Source organism: Planococcus citri, chromosome 2 (genome assembly GCF_950023065.1).
Source record: "Planococcus citri chromosome 2, ihPlaCitr1.1, whole genome shotgun sequence".
NCBI classification, from domain to species: domain Eukaryota; kingdom Metazoa; phylum Arthropoda; class Insecta; order Hemiptera; family Pseudococcidae; genus Planococcus; species Planococcus citri.
In genome coordinates this window covers 77,911,523-77,924,462 of record NC_088678.1, presented here as the reverse complement: position 1 = coordinate 77,924,462, position 12,940 = coordinate 77,911,523, and the positions used below count along the sequence as shown (strand labels likewise).

Here is a 12,940-nt window from a genome sequence, read left to right as displayed (position 1 = left end):
GGACAACTGTTCATGCTGAACAACATATTAAAAAATTAAGATGGTAACTTGTGACAAAGTCGATTTAAAAAATTTTAAATTTTGCGAAAAAATGCGATTTTTTCAATTAAAACATGAAAAAAAAGTTTTGATTGGTAAAGTTGACCCATTTGATCCCTATTTTTACGTATCTGTTGAGAAAGTTGAAAAAACCCCTTCACTCGGTGAAATTAACTTATCACAAAAATTCAAAATTCAAAAAAATTCAAAAAAAAGCAAATTTCATTTTTTTTGCTGTGAGTGAGATTTTTATCAACTTTTTCATGAAATACGTTAGAAAGTGGTCAAAATAAGACGACTGAATAAATTTAAGCTTTTTTTGATGTTTGAAATTGAAAATTGAATTTTTTCAAATTTTGATTTTTTTGTGATGAGTTCATTTTATTGAGTGAAAGGGGTTTTTTCAACTTTTTCAACAGATACGTGAAAATAGGGGTCAAATGGGTCAACTTTACCAATCAAAACTTTTTTTCATGTTTTAAATCAAAAAATCGCATTTTTTCGCAAAGTTTAAATTTTTTAAAATCGACTTTGTTACAAGTTACCATCCCAATTTTTTAGTATGTTGTTCGGCATGAACAGTTGTCTATAATATATTTTTTTCAGAATTTTTGAGAGTCGGAACGATATGAAAATTACGTTTTGAAACTTTTTGAGCTAATTTTTTGTACGAAAAAAGTGGCAACACTGATTTTCATGATATCACCAAAAAGCCTTTCAAAACCTCTAACTATGGGAAAAAGTTCCATTTTTGTAGGTATCGCGGTTATCGAGCAATCCACTGCTGAAATGGATGATATTTTGGGTTCACTGAAAACTTTGACACCCCCTGGCTGCCGTTAAAAATGAGCTAGAGGGCTGCGATTTGCGCCATTAGTCATCCCTTCGGAAGGTCTTTCCACAGGAAAAATTTCAAAAAAATCGCCGAACCCACCCACCACTTCTTGGTCCAATTGACGTGGAATGACCCCTCAACCAAAACCAATTGACTGAATGTGAGTCATAAAAGACAAAACTCATCTTAGAAAAATAGATCGTTTGATCGTTCTCGAACGATTTTCAAATTGAATTATACACGAACTTGAACTTGAAAAAATTTTTCTCTTCACGTTTCAATTTTTGCCTCATAATTAGCACACGAATAAACAACATTACGACCAATTTTGACCCGAAGGTGTTTAAATTTTCATATTCGAATCTGCAGTTGTAGAACCAGCATCATCAGATTATCGAGCATTGCGTTGATATCTTCGTCGCCTACGCTCGGGTCTCTTAATTATCAAAGTATTTTTCCATTTCCATTATACGAGTACATTGTACATTCTTTGCATTTTCTTCGATCCAGTTCTCCGAATACTCGAAGCACGAGCGTATTTTTCCATCTTCTTATTAAAATAGTTGTTAATCTCCTGAGATATTACCGCCTGCTTCGATCCTTTTTTCTACACGTTTCTGCGAATTGAACGAATTTTCATCGCATCAACTTCATTCTCGTGTTCGTTGATATCCACTTGTCAGTCTGTATCATCATTATCATCAACCATGGGCTTGGTGTCTCCTATGTACGTACATGGTAAATAATTGAACAAAAAATTGCACTTTTTCAATGTCAAAACAGTCATGAAATGCATATTTTCTGACATCTTCCGTTGCTCTAATGAGGTTTTTTTTGGGGTGAGGAAGGAAGGAGGGGAGGGGTTCTTGGAACTGTTACGCACGAGACGAAAATTCGAACGTAGATTTGGATCGCATTCTCCAGCTCGCTACTCGAAGGTCACATCCCATGATGGGTGCAAATTGACTAAAATTGAAGGTATTCGTATTTTGCGTCCGCAAGTTTATGCAACGAGCGATACACGTATAATATTTCACGATGACGAGATAATTGCGTAATAACTTTGCGATAAACATACATAAAATATGAAAAAAAAAAAAAAAGGACGAAGCTAGAAGCAGTGTAATTTTGCTATCTTTGTAGCAGGTGGTACGTGATACCAAAGATCATCGCCTCTGCTCTGCTTTCCCCCAGCACTTGATGTAGTTTCTTCATTCTCGTTGTAGTAACGATGCTCTTCGCTTAGCTTCGTTGACAAATCCGCGTCTATCTTATAGGCTGTGGATAGTGGATACCACACGTTACGCGATTTACGTAATTTTATACACGTTCCGGTTTTGAATATACGTAGATAGATCACATGGCCGGGCGATGAGGGCTGGATACATATTTATCGATGGAGTAGAGTTCAGATTGATGTACTGTAACGTATCCAGAATGTAGATTAAAATTCCCACATCACGAGTGAGCTCTCATCTTGAAATTTTCACACATTCGAAAGAATGGTGCACCAAAGAAAATATGTACTCTTTAAACGAGGTAATTTCAAATCACCTATTGCTCAAAAAAATTCAAAAATTGACTAATTTGACTAAAAGAACTCGAATTTGGGAGAAGCATTTCATGCTGAAAGATGATCAAGCACTTCAGATCGATGTACCGCAGGCACCTATCTCCAAAGTGATCAATAGACTGTCACAATATAATGTCTATGATTGTATTCGAAGTTGGCGTCGAGGAGAAGAGGCAGTCAGATCGAAAAAATAATTTTGAATTTCAAAATCAGCATCTCTGAAACCCCAAAAAACTAAACAACACGAATTTTTAATTTTTTTTGGAATTTGAGGGTTTACTATGGGGCTCAGATGCCTCTTATCAAAAAAGTAACTTGAAATTCAAAACCGACACCTTTAAAAACTTAACAAACCACAAGTCATATGAATTTTTCAATTTTTTTCAAAATTCGATGGGTTTGTTGTGGAGTTTAGGGGGCTGGAATGAAAAAAATAAGTTGAAATTCAAAACCAGCGTTATCGAAAACCAAACAAACGACATGTCACAAGATTTTTTATCATTTTCAAAATTTGACCAAAATTGAATTTGGAGGGGGGGGAGGGTCACTTAAGAAGTGCCAGTTTAAATTTTGTGAGAAAAGTTGCGTTATCCTCAGGGAATACTTAGGATTGTAATTTAAACACCTTCCATCACATTTTTATTTGTTCCTAATTTTTCTAAAAATGGAAGGGTGAGGGTAGGGGAGGTGGAGTTTAGGGGGCTGGAATGAAAAAAATAAGTTGAAATTCAAAACCGGCGTTAGCGAATACCAAACAAACGACATGTCACAAGATTTTTAATCATTTTCAAAATTTGACCAAAATTGAATTTGGAGGGGGGAGGGTCACTCAAGAAGTGCCAGTTTGAATTTTGTGAGAAAAGTGGCGTTATCCTCAGGGAATACTTAGAATTGTAATTTAAACACCTTCCATCACATTTTGATTTGTTCCTAATATTTTCTAAAAATGGAAGGGGAAGGGGAGGGGAGGGGAGAATGAAAAAATACTCGAACTATGGAAAAAAGTGATGTAGGGTTCGAATTATGTGTTTTCGAAGACACTGATTCTGATTCTAAAAACCGTTTGACCTCAAAGTGAAAACTAGGCTCCTCAGAGAGGCTGTGCCCAAGGCCTTCTTCAAGATTTTGGCACCTCTTCTCTTTCTGGCAGTTCAGTTTATATTTTTAGAGTGAAAAGTTCTCAAATTGAAAATCAACGCCGCCTTTGAAAACTTGAAATTTGACGGCCACGTGTTTTTTGTAAAATAATTTTTTTTTCATTTCTCTTTCAAATACCCCCAAAAAATACAAAACAGTAAAAGTTCAAAGTTGGGGGCATAAATCAACTGCAAATTTTTTTTCCGAGCAATTTGCAATTTTGAGTAAAAAGGATATTTCTTCCCAAATTTCACTAGGAATTTTTTTGGGGGGGTGGAGGGGGGGACGTTGACTGAAAGTTCGCCGCCTGACATGAAAAAAATACCAATTTTACCAAATAAACTGGCGAGTTTTTGAAATGAAAAAAATGTATTTTGCCTTAAAAATTTCAGGAAGCTCGAAATTTGGAAATTTTCTACGTTGAAAAAGTTCAAAAATTTGTATTTTCCAGAACTACGTCATAAAATAACAATCATTAAGTATGATTATAAACATTTCTTGGAATTCTAATGATAATTTTTTTTCAATTTTAAAGATTTCGAAAACTTGTCAAATTTTTTCCAAAAGCGTCACTTAATGATCGACGGAGGGGGGGGGGAGGAGGAGAAGGAGTAACATCCCCTCTTGTCACGTTCTTTGTCAATTTGTAATTTTTTTTGAAACGTTATTCACTTGCAAAAAAAAATTTTAATGACAAAAACTTCAGGCCAGTTTCATTTTTTGTTGCTTAATTCTGCATCTGAATAATTTTTATCAATTCATGGCAAATTCAGAATCATTGCCTTAAAATTGGAAATTATTAATTTTTCTTGGGCTCACTCTCTTGCCTATCACTTCTATCTACTTTTTAAAAAATAAAATGAAGTTCACCTTTGATCTCCATTTTTTCCCAAGTAAAAACGTCAAACGATTCTGTTTACAGGAATCCAAAATTTAGTATCGAAAAAAAAATTTGGAACTTTGAAAAATCTCAAAAAAATGAAATTTTTTCAATAACCTCTCCCAGTCTCCCCCTTACCCCTTTTTACTCTTCCAGGCATAGGTAAGATGGTTTTCAGTTAAGGTTCTCCATAAAAAGTTGCTCACATTTTTTTTACACACTAAATTTAGTTCTCCATTAATTGATGAAATTTTGTGGAAATTTCAAGTTTCAAAAATGTACTGGAGGCTCCAGTGGTTTCCAAAAGGTCGCTGGAGGGTCCAAAACGATTTGAAATCCACATGCAGTCGAAATCAGTTTACAGAATGAATTTCGGCTTCTACATTTTGATGAAAATATATGGAAATTTTTAGTTTTGAAAAAATTTACTGGAGGCTCCGAGAAATTTCAAAAAAACGCTGGAGTCTCCAAAATCACTTCAACCCACCTGCAGTCGATTTGATAGCGTAGTGAAATTGGAGTGCAGAGTAAATTTTGGATTTCCAACTCTGTTTGGTAAAATTTTATTAAAATTTCGAGCAATGAAAAATCTGCTGGAGGCTCCAGTAATTTCCAAAAAGCCGCTAGAGGCTCCAAATCGGTTTGAAATCCACCTGCAGTCGACTTCATAGGGTTTTGAAATTCGTTTACAGAATGAATTTCGTTTTTTCAACTGCACTTGATGAAATTTTATGGAAATTTCCAATTTCAAAAATCTGCTGGAGGCTCCAAGAATTTTCAAAAAGTCGCTGGAGTCTCTAAAATGACTTGAACTCATCAGCAGTCGACTTTATAGCGTGTTAATGTTGGAGTGCAGCGTGAATTTCGGATTTCCTACTTCATTTGATGAAATTTTGAAGAAAAATTTGCTGGAGGCTCCAGAACTGCTCAAAACGGTTTGAACCCGTTTCCAATCGATTTGGCAGATCAAAAATAAGGTATATCTCAAATTTCAACTTTCTAGATTAATTTGATATAATTTTGATTTTTTTCTCATTTTTGACTAATTTTGATCATTAAAAAACCTGAGTGCTGGAGGCTCCAGTAATTTCCAAAAGTCACTGGAGGGTCTAAAACGACTTTAAATCCACTGCAGTCGACTTCCTAGGGTATTGCAATCAATTTACAGAACAAATTTCGGCTTTCCAACCGCACTTGATGAAATTTTATGGAAATTTCAAGTTTCAAAAATCTGCTGGAGGTTTCAAGAATTTTCAAAAAATCGCTGGAGTCTCTAAAATGACTTGAACTCATCAGCAGTCGACTTGACAGTGTGTTAATGTTGGAGTACAGCGTGAATTTCGGATTTTCAACTCCAATTTGATGGAATTTTGTGGAAATTGCAAGTTTCAAAAATTTGCTGGAGGCTCCAGAACTGCTCAAAACGGTTTGAAACCGTTTCCAATCAATTTGACAGGTCAAAATAGGGTACGTCTCAAATTTCAGCTTTCTAGATTAATTTGATATAATTTTGATTTTTTTTTCTCATTTTTGACCAATTTCGAGCATTGAAATATCTGCTGGAGACTCCAGCAATTTCCAAAAAAATCACTGAAATCCTGTTCGTTGGTAAAGTTTTATGGAAATTTCGAGAATTGAAAAATCTGCTGGAGGCTCCAGAAAATTCCAAAAATTTGCTGGAGGCTCCAGAAATTTCCAACAATTTGCTGGAGGTTCCAAAATCACTTGAACCCGCCAGCAGTCCATTTGATAACGTGTTTAGGTTGGAGTGGAGCGTAAATTTTTGACTTCCAAATTAAATTCGATAAAACTTTGTGAAAATTTCAAGTTTCATAAATTTGCTGGAGGCTCTGGAACTGCTCAAATCGGTTTGAAACCGTTTCCAATCGTTTTGGCAGGTTGAACATATGGTATATCTCAACTTTCAGCTTTCCAGGTCAATTTGGTCAAATTTTGATTTTTTCCTCATTTTTTGGCTCAAATTTTATTTTCAAAAATTCACCAAAAATCAAAAAATGCACTTTAGCACTTGAAATTTTGACTGAATATGAATTTTTGCTTGTCCTTTCGATCTAGTTTCATCCAGTTCAAAAAATGTCGGTCAAATTTGCGATTTCGGCTGACCTGTTAATCAAAATGGTCGCCATTTTGTTGCTAAGGCCAACTTTTTAAAACCAAGTTCGCTTTAAAATATTCCTCAGGATGTCCCGTTTAAGAAAAAAAAATGTCCCATGAGTATCGGAGGGAGGGGGGAGGGGGTGCAATCATTCAGGCACACACATACAAAGAAGAAATTTCCCACGACGTAAGTCTGCGTAGATCCTCTCCTAACACATGTAATTGGTCCCAACTCGATACCAAATTGCGATTAAGATTTGATCAAAAAACGAATACACGCGATGTCTCTAATCCAACTTTACTGATACGATTAACGAGATGAAGTTCTGCTAACCAGACCATAGAGGTAGAAAGAAGAGAAGGGATAGGAGGACGCGATCCCTGGCTGAGCAACGAACGTAGGTGCAACTTTCACTTTTATATTGGTCGCACTTGCAGATATAGGGCCGCAGCTTAGCAGTCAGCAACGGTATAAGCAAAGCACTAAATCGCACGACACGCACATAACGTACGTACTACGAACAGAATTACAGATACATGCACGTACATATACGTACGTCGTATCGTATAATATATATTTTTAAAGGTGTACTTGCAGCTGACAAGCGTCATAATAATTCGACGTACGTAATTACGATCAGATACAGGTACAGGACACTTGATGAGAGCGTTCAGCAGCAACAGAAGACAGAATAGAACAGGTAGGTAAGGTACTAGATACATTGCCAAAGTGAACGGTGCACCGGCATCGGCACGTTTCCATTTCTAGAAGGTAGTAACGACGAGATCTATCACTAAACCGAACTCGGTTCGCAGCCTGTGCCGTGGTGATGTGAGGACAAACTGCTGTTGAAGAAAAAAAATCTCTAATTCATTATGCGCACGTTGCCGCGTTGTGTAATTATGTCTCATACCTCATAGCGAGCCTCTCTCTATACACTCCAAGACGAGGTTATGTAATACACATCGTCGTACGCTGCGATGATCTTTTCAATAATATGTACGCGATACATCCAAGTGCATATCATTTTTCACTCGTTTCGGTTTCGGTGGCCGGATCAGATCACACCGTCGTACTCGTTCGTTCGTATTTAAACCAGTTCACGTCCACGGTTTTGCTCTCATCATCGGTCAGCGTCGTCGTCGTCGTCGTAGATACATATTTCAGGAGAATATTTACGTACGGTGAAAAATTTCCGTACATGCCAATCAGAATCACGTGGTTCGAGTTCATTGGCGTTCGGCTGTGGCGGTATCCTTTTACATGTCGTCTCATTGTTACGCCTTTAGAGCACGTGCCAGAGTTCTGGTTACGTCACGTGTGTCGAGTTTGTAGTACAGTAATTGGCACTTGGCAGTTGGCAGCTCGCATCGATAGTCGAATATGATTTTTAGACACTTCGTAGTAAATACGAGATGCTGAATTTGTGGAAATAATCGCAAGAGCATGAGAAAGATCATTATATAAACTCCGCTGCTTCGATCAGCTGGTATGCTGCGGCGGCGTAACTTGATTCGAACGAGTCGTCGTCGTCGTCGTAATGAGGACTTCTTTTCTATTACACATATCGAACCGGAATTACAACTACCAGCTTCTAAATCTTCGAGCGGTTTTACTGGATCCGCGTGTCCGAAAAAAAACCATTAGAATTGATTCTTGGAAATACTTTGTAATAAATTTTCAAGTATTTTCCCATATCCTTCGGTAAGACGTAGACAGGATGCGGATCAGGACTTCGATAATTCGTAGGAACTTCGAAAATTGCATTATTCTGAACCGGAACTCGCTCACGATGCATTTTTCATTCCTCCTACTCAACAATAATTAATCTATGCTCGTTCAAATCCGATTATTCCAACGATTCAGCGTCGTCAGCTTCGTTCCAACACGTCTAAACGTTTTAACCACCGCAACATCGGAAGCTACTGGAAAAATATTAGAAATAAAACGAGATTTACAACATATAAAAAAATATATATATGTATTAAGAAATCCGCGCGAGTGAAAGCTATCCGAGGTGCGTCTGCTACGTCGACCGCCGTCCGCCGTCCTCGCCCCTGCAGCTGGCTCTACCGCGTATAAAAAACCAAAGTGATCAACTAGGCGAGGAAAATATTACGCAAAAGTATACACTCATGTAATCGTATCAGTAAAGAGGAAAAAAATACCGTAATTCACGCGAGACGAAGACGAGAAACCCTCGTAAGAATACGAAATTATTTTATACGATTGTTATGACTTATGAGTATGGGTATTGGGTACGTATTCCCATCCGTCGTCAAACCGAACGGAAAAATTGTGAAAGAAAATTTCTTTTCGGGCAAGACTTCCGGTAGATTAATATTCTTCGTAGGAGATTTCCTGTCAACAAATACTAGTGCATAATGTACAGTTATAAATTCGTATTTCGTGAATAGAGCTGTCGTAGGAACGTTAAATTTTAGAATGAATTCCATCAATCACGTGCACTGCAATCGAAATAAAACACAATCATACCTGAACTGAAACTTTCAAAGCGGTACTCCAGAGAATAATATAAAGATCAGCCGCACATCACCAACTATCGCACATTTTTTTTTCAGCTCACATCAAGAGCTTTGATCATCAAAATTGCACCGAATAAACACCTCCGGAATTGAAGTTTATACCATTACGTTAGTGCAGTAAACCGATACGAACATCACGAGTGGAAAACTTCAGCCGAATTAACATCACTGATAAGTAATACCGAAAACAGATTAGATGTAAAATGATTATTTGTAAAAAATAATACAAGTAAATCTATTCACTGAAACACGACGAACTTGTAAAATCGTAGCATAATAAAAACAAAAACACGTTATCACGCAACTTGTCCGAATAACATGTTAAATTTTGTTCCACTTCAAAGCCACAAATAATATAAACTGACAAACACCAAAAGTTGTGCCATAAAATCGCTGCAGTTGAGCTTTTTATGGAACGTAAGGGAAGGGATGGTTTGTTCGTGTGATTCCGTATAAAATCGTCTGTGGAATCGGAAAAACCATAAACTGTTTGTAGCGCTCCTAGCGACTAATCAATGAAACTACGTCGAAAAAAAAAATTTAACTCATAATTAGCACATTTAGGTATACCTAAATTGATGAGGTGGTGACTTTTTCAAAATTTTCAAGATTCAGTCTCCCACGAATCACTTCTAGTCTAGCTTTTTCTTTTTCTGGGTAAAACTTTGATAAACGAAACATAGGAATATCTTTTCGATATCATTGATAATTCCCGTAAACTCTTCAACACTTGAATCAAGTTTTCAAACCTAAACACAAAACAAGATCTATCATGAATCATTGAATCAAGAAACGTAACAACGAATTAAAACGAACAATATAATCAACGTTTATTCAAAAAGACACGTTACAGCCGAAGAACGGTGAAGAGCTTAAAACAGGTACGCGAGGAGAATTGGATATCGTCATGCCGTTAGGAATAAAATCTTCTTCGTCTTCGCCTTTACTTTCCATAGGTTCGGGCTCACTTATATCCGTAGATGGTTCAGACATTCGACAATAAATTGGATGTATAATTCCGCCAGATCTGTAAATCACACGAGCACAATATGATTAGATACACGTTCAACATCATTCTTAAAAGAGAGTAAAATGATTTAAATCGACGAACCTTTTCAAAAGGTAGCATTCGAAAGGTAAATATTCATCGAGCCAAATATCCGTAGAATTTCTAATGACAACATTGTAATTATTCAACACTGAGAAGCAGTATGTTAACTGGTATGTTTTCGTGACAGCGGCGAACATATTGACAACATTACGAGAACAGACGAGTAACGGATTCAATCGACAAGTGACGATTTTGCCTAGATTAAGATTTTCTAAAAATTTCAAATCTGAAACAAGATTTCAAAAATAGGTCAGTCATCATCAAATATAAACTCAATTCAAAAATTAAAAGTCGTCAACTCACGTTTATTACTATTAACGAGTTCATCTTGTCTGGAACAGATTAAATAGAAAAATGCTTGACAAAGGGCATAAAAAGCTCCATGTCTGTTAACCATAGATCGATTACTATCTTCGGTGAAATCACTTACAGCGTTGATATACGTATGTAACCAGCTAGCTATTTCGTTCATCATATTTTTAACAAATCTGCAATAAAAAAAACGATGACAAAATTAGAATCACGTTAATGGGTAGTTGGGTACGAAGTTCTCAAAGTGTAATACGACTTACTGGACACTGAAGAAGGAACCGTGAGCTAAAATGCCAGAAATGTAACACGCAGTTGCTTGTCTAATGATCGGAGCTACGTTACTGTTCTTAAATTTATTCCATAAATAAGTAATAAAATCTTCGGCGAGTTTTTGTTTGAAGCTGACTAAATAAAACAAGATGAACTGAAGATGACACGAGCCACACGTTGGTAATATCCTTTCTTCGAAGATTTCGATGAACTCGGCGTAAAGGGTTTTCAATTTAACGAATTTCAATTCACCGTTTTTATCGTGGCATTCGGCGTGAATGAATTTAAACAATCGATGCAAACAGTAATCTAATTTACGAGCTTTATCGTTTTTCATGTCTTCGTCGGGAGTAACGTCGTCGATTTCCATCGAAAATACCGGATCTGTTTTCATTTCTGTGCCATTTTCAGCCTTTTCTATTTCATCTTTAGAAGTTGAAGCATCGAAAAAGATTAATCTGAAAATGAAGAAATACCATGTTAATCAAGTTCATCCAAAAAAAAAAAAAAAAAAAAAAATGAAGTGAATATGAATTTGAAACAGAACGTACTTGGAAATAATGATATCGAGAATTTTAGGTCTCAAGCTAGGCTCGTAAGATGCTATATTTAATAAGTTGTGGACAAAATTCAAGTGACTTTGAGCACTTGCGCCTTTGAACGGATATTTCTTTAGAATTATATTCGATATAACGCCTTTGGACCTGAAATTAGCGCCAAAAAAAAAACAAGCTCATTAGGAATTGAAAAACTTTGGAAAAATCAACAAAAAATAATCAAGATACTCACATCGGAATTAATTTCAATAATGATCGAAATGTTTCGTGAACATGCTGAAAGGCTCGTTCTTCTTGTTCCGAAGGAAGACAATTATCATGATACGAGTTCTCAATAACTATTGTCAAACGTAAAAAAAATTCATGGTTAAATCGAGATTTTCAACAATTGATAACGATAATAAAACGAGGAAATTAAATTACCATCGGCAAACGAAGTAATTAACATTTGAAAAACGAATTTCGTGTAATAATTGTGCGCCGAACAAACATTCAACAGAAAGTTTTTGTACTGAAGAGCAGCCTCGTCGCTCCGATTCGCCCATTTCAATATCTAAAACAAATACGAATCGTTAGAAAATGGGGAAAATACTCCAAAACAAAGTGCATCGGTGAAACACAACTCACCAGTATAACTTGAACGAAGAGTTTCAACTCTTCACTCAATACGGAAATACAATCGTTCGTTTCTGTAATGAGCTTTATGAATTCTTCATCCTAAACAACCACACAATACATTTTTTATAAAATCACAATTGAAACATTATAAGCAGGAAATTTGAACCGAGATCTTACCGTTAATTCGTCTCCAGCGTCTCGAATTCTGCAAATGACATCGACGTATGCATCTTTGTTGGTTTTCTCTTTAACGTAATCAGACAAAAGGTTCTTCAAGTTGCTGATTTTATCGACCTGGAACCTGACCCTGAGTCCGGGTGATTTCGGTTTTGGAGTTTTCCGAAGTATAGATGGTGTAGAACTTTGGCGCGATACACTTGCGTACGACATTGTGAATCTGTAATTGGAAAATAATACAGGTTAAGATCAAAATAACAGTTGATAACGAATATTGAGCTAGATGAAGTGATTCGAGAGGGATTTCTCGAGTGAGATGATTTTCAGAGCTTGAGTCGGTAGAGTAAATCTGAACACTCAACGCTCCGGAAATCATCGAAACACGAGCTTTCACCCTTAAAATTAAACAAAAGCTGAAGGTAGAAACACTGAAATTTAGCGGTAACACATGGTCAACTTTACACGTACGTGTTATCAGGACAAGTGCAACATCTTCACATTATTCTATGTTTTAAAGGATTAGGAGACCTGAGGTGATCAGGCTAGATACATTACATATTTATTTATTAATTAAAATACTTAAAACTTACCGCTAATTGAATTCAGGATCACATTTCCTCACTTTTTACTTCACGTTTGCAGTTATTACGTCTCCTTGCGTCAAACTGCGATTTTTCTTTTTTGATTTTTTTTTATCAAGGTAACTGTTATTTTTGGCTTTTTGGTCTGATTTTTCATACAGAACAAGTCACAAAAAGTAAAAACT

General features: G+C 36.2%; 2 protein-coding genes across 2 annotated transcripts in view; both read right to left on the bottom strand.

The window, feature by feature from the left end:
* Window positions 1-9,499, bottom strand: part of inaE (inactivation no afterpotential E) — a 79,343-nt gene extending 69,844 nt beyond the window's left edge. The window contains exon 1 of the mRNA XM_065347483.1: window positions 9,080-9,499. The gene's annotated coding sequence lies outside the window, so the exon portion shown is untranslated. The remainder of the gene's footprint in view (window positions 1-9,079) is intronic.
* A 435-nt stretch (window positions 9,500-9,934) lies between these two features.
* Window positions 9,935-12,917, bottom strand: Tif-IA (RNA polymerase I-specific transcription initiation factor RRN3 homolog Tif-IA). The gene is made up of 10 exons (XM_065347486.1): window positions 12,765-12,917; window positions 12,175-12,394; window positions 12,007-12,096; window positions 11,803-11,932; window positions 11,612-11,717; window positions 11,374-11,526; window positions 10,813-11,280; window positions 10,544-10,728; window positions 10,241-10,466; window positions 9,935-10,156 (listed from the first exon to the last, which is right to left on the bottom strand). The coding sequence occupies exons 2-10, from the start codon at window positions 12,385-12,387 to the stop codon at window positions 9,964-9,966; spliced, it is 1,764 nt and encodes a 587-aa protein (XP_065203558.1). The 5' UTR covers window positions 12,388-12,394; window positions 12,765-12,917; the 3' UTR covers window positions 9,935-9,963.
* Between the last annotated feature and the right edge of the window lie 23 nt (window positions 12,918-12,940).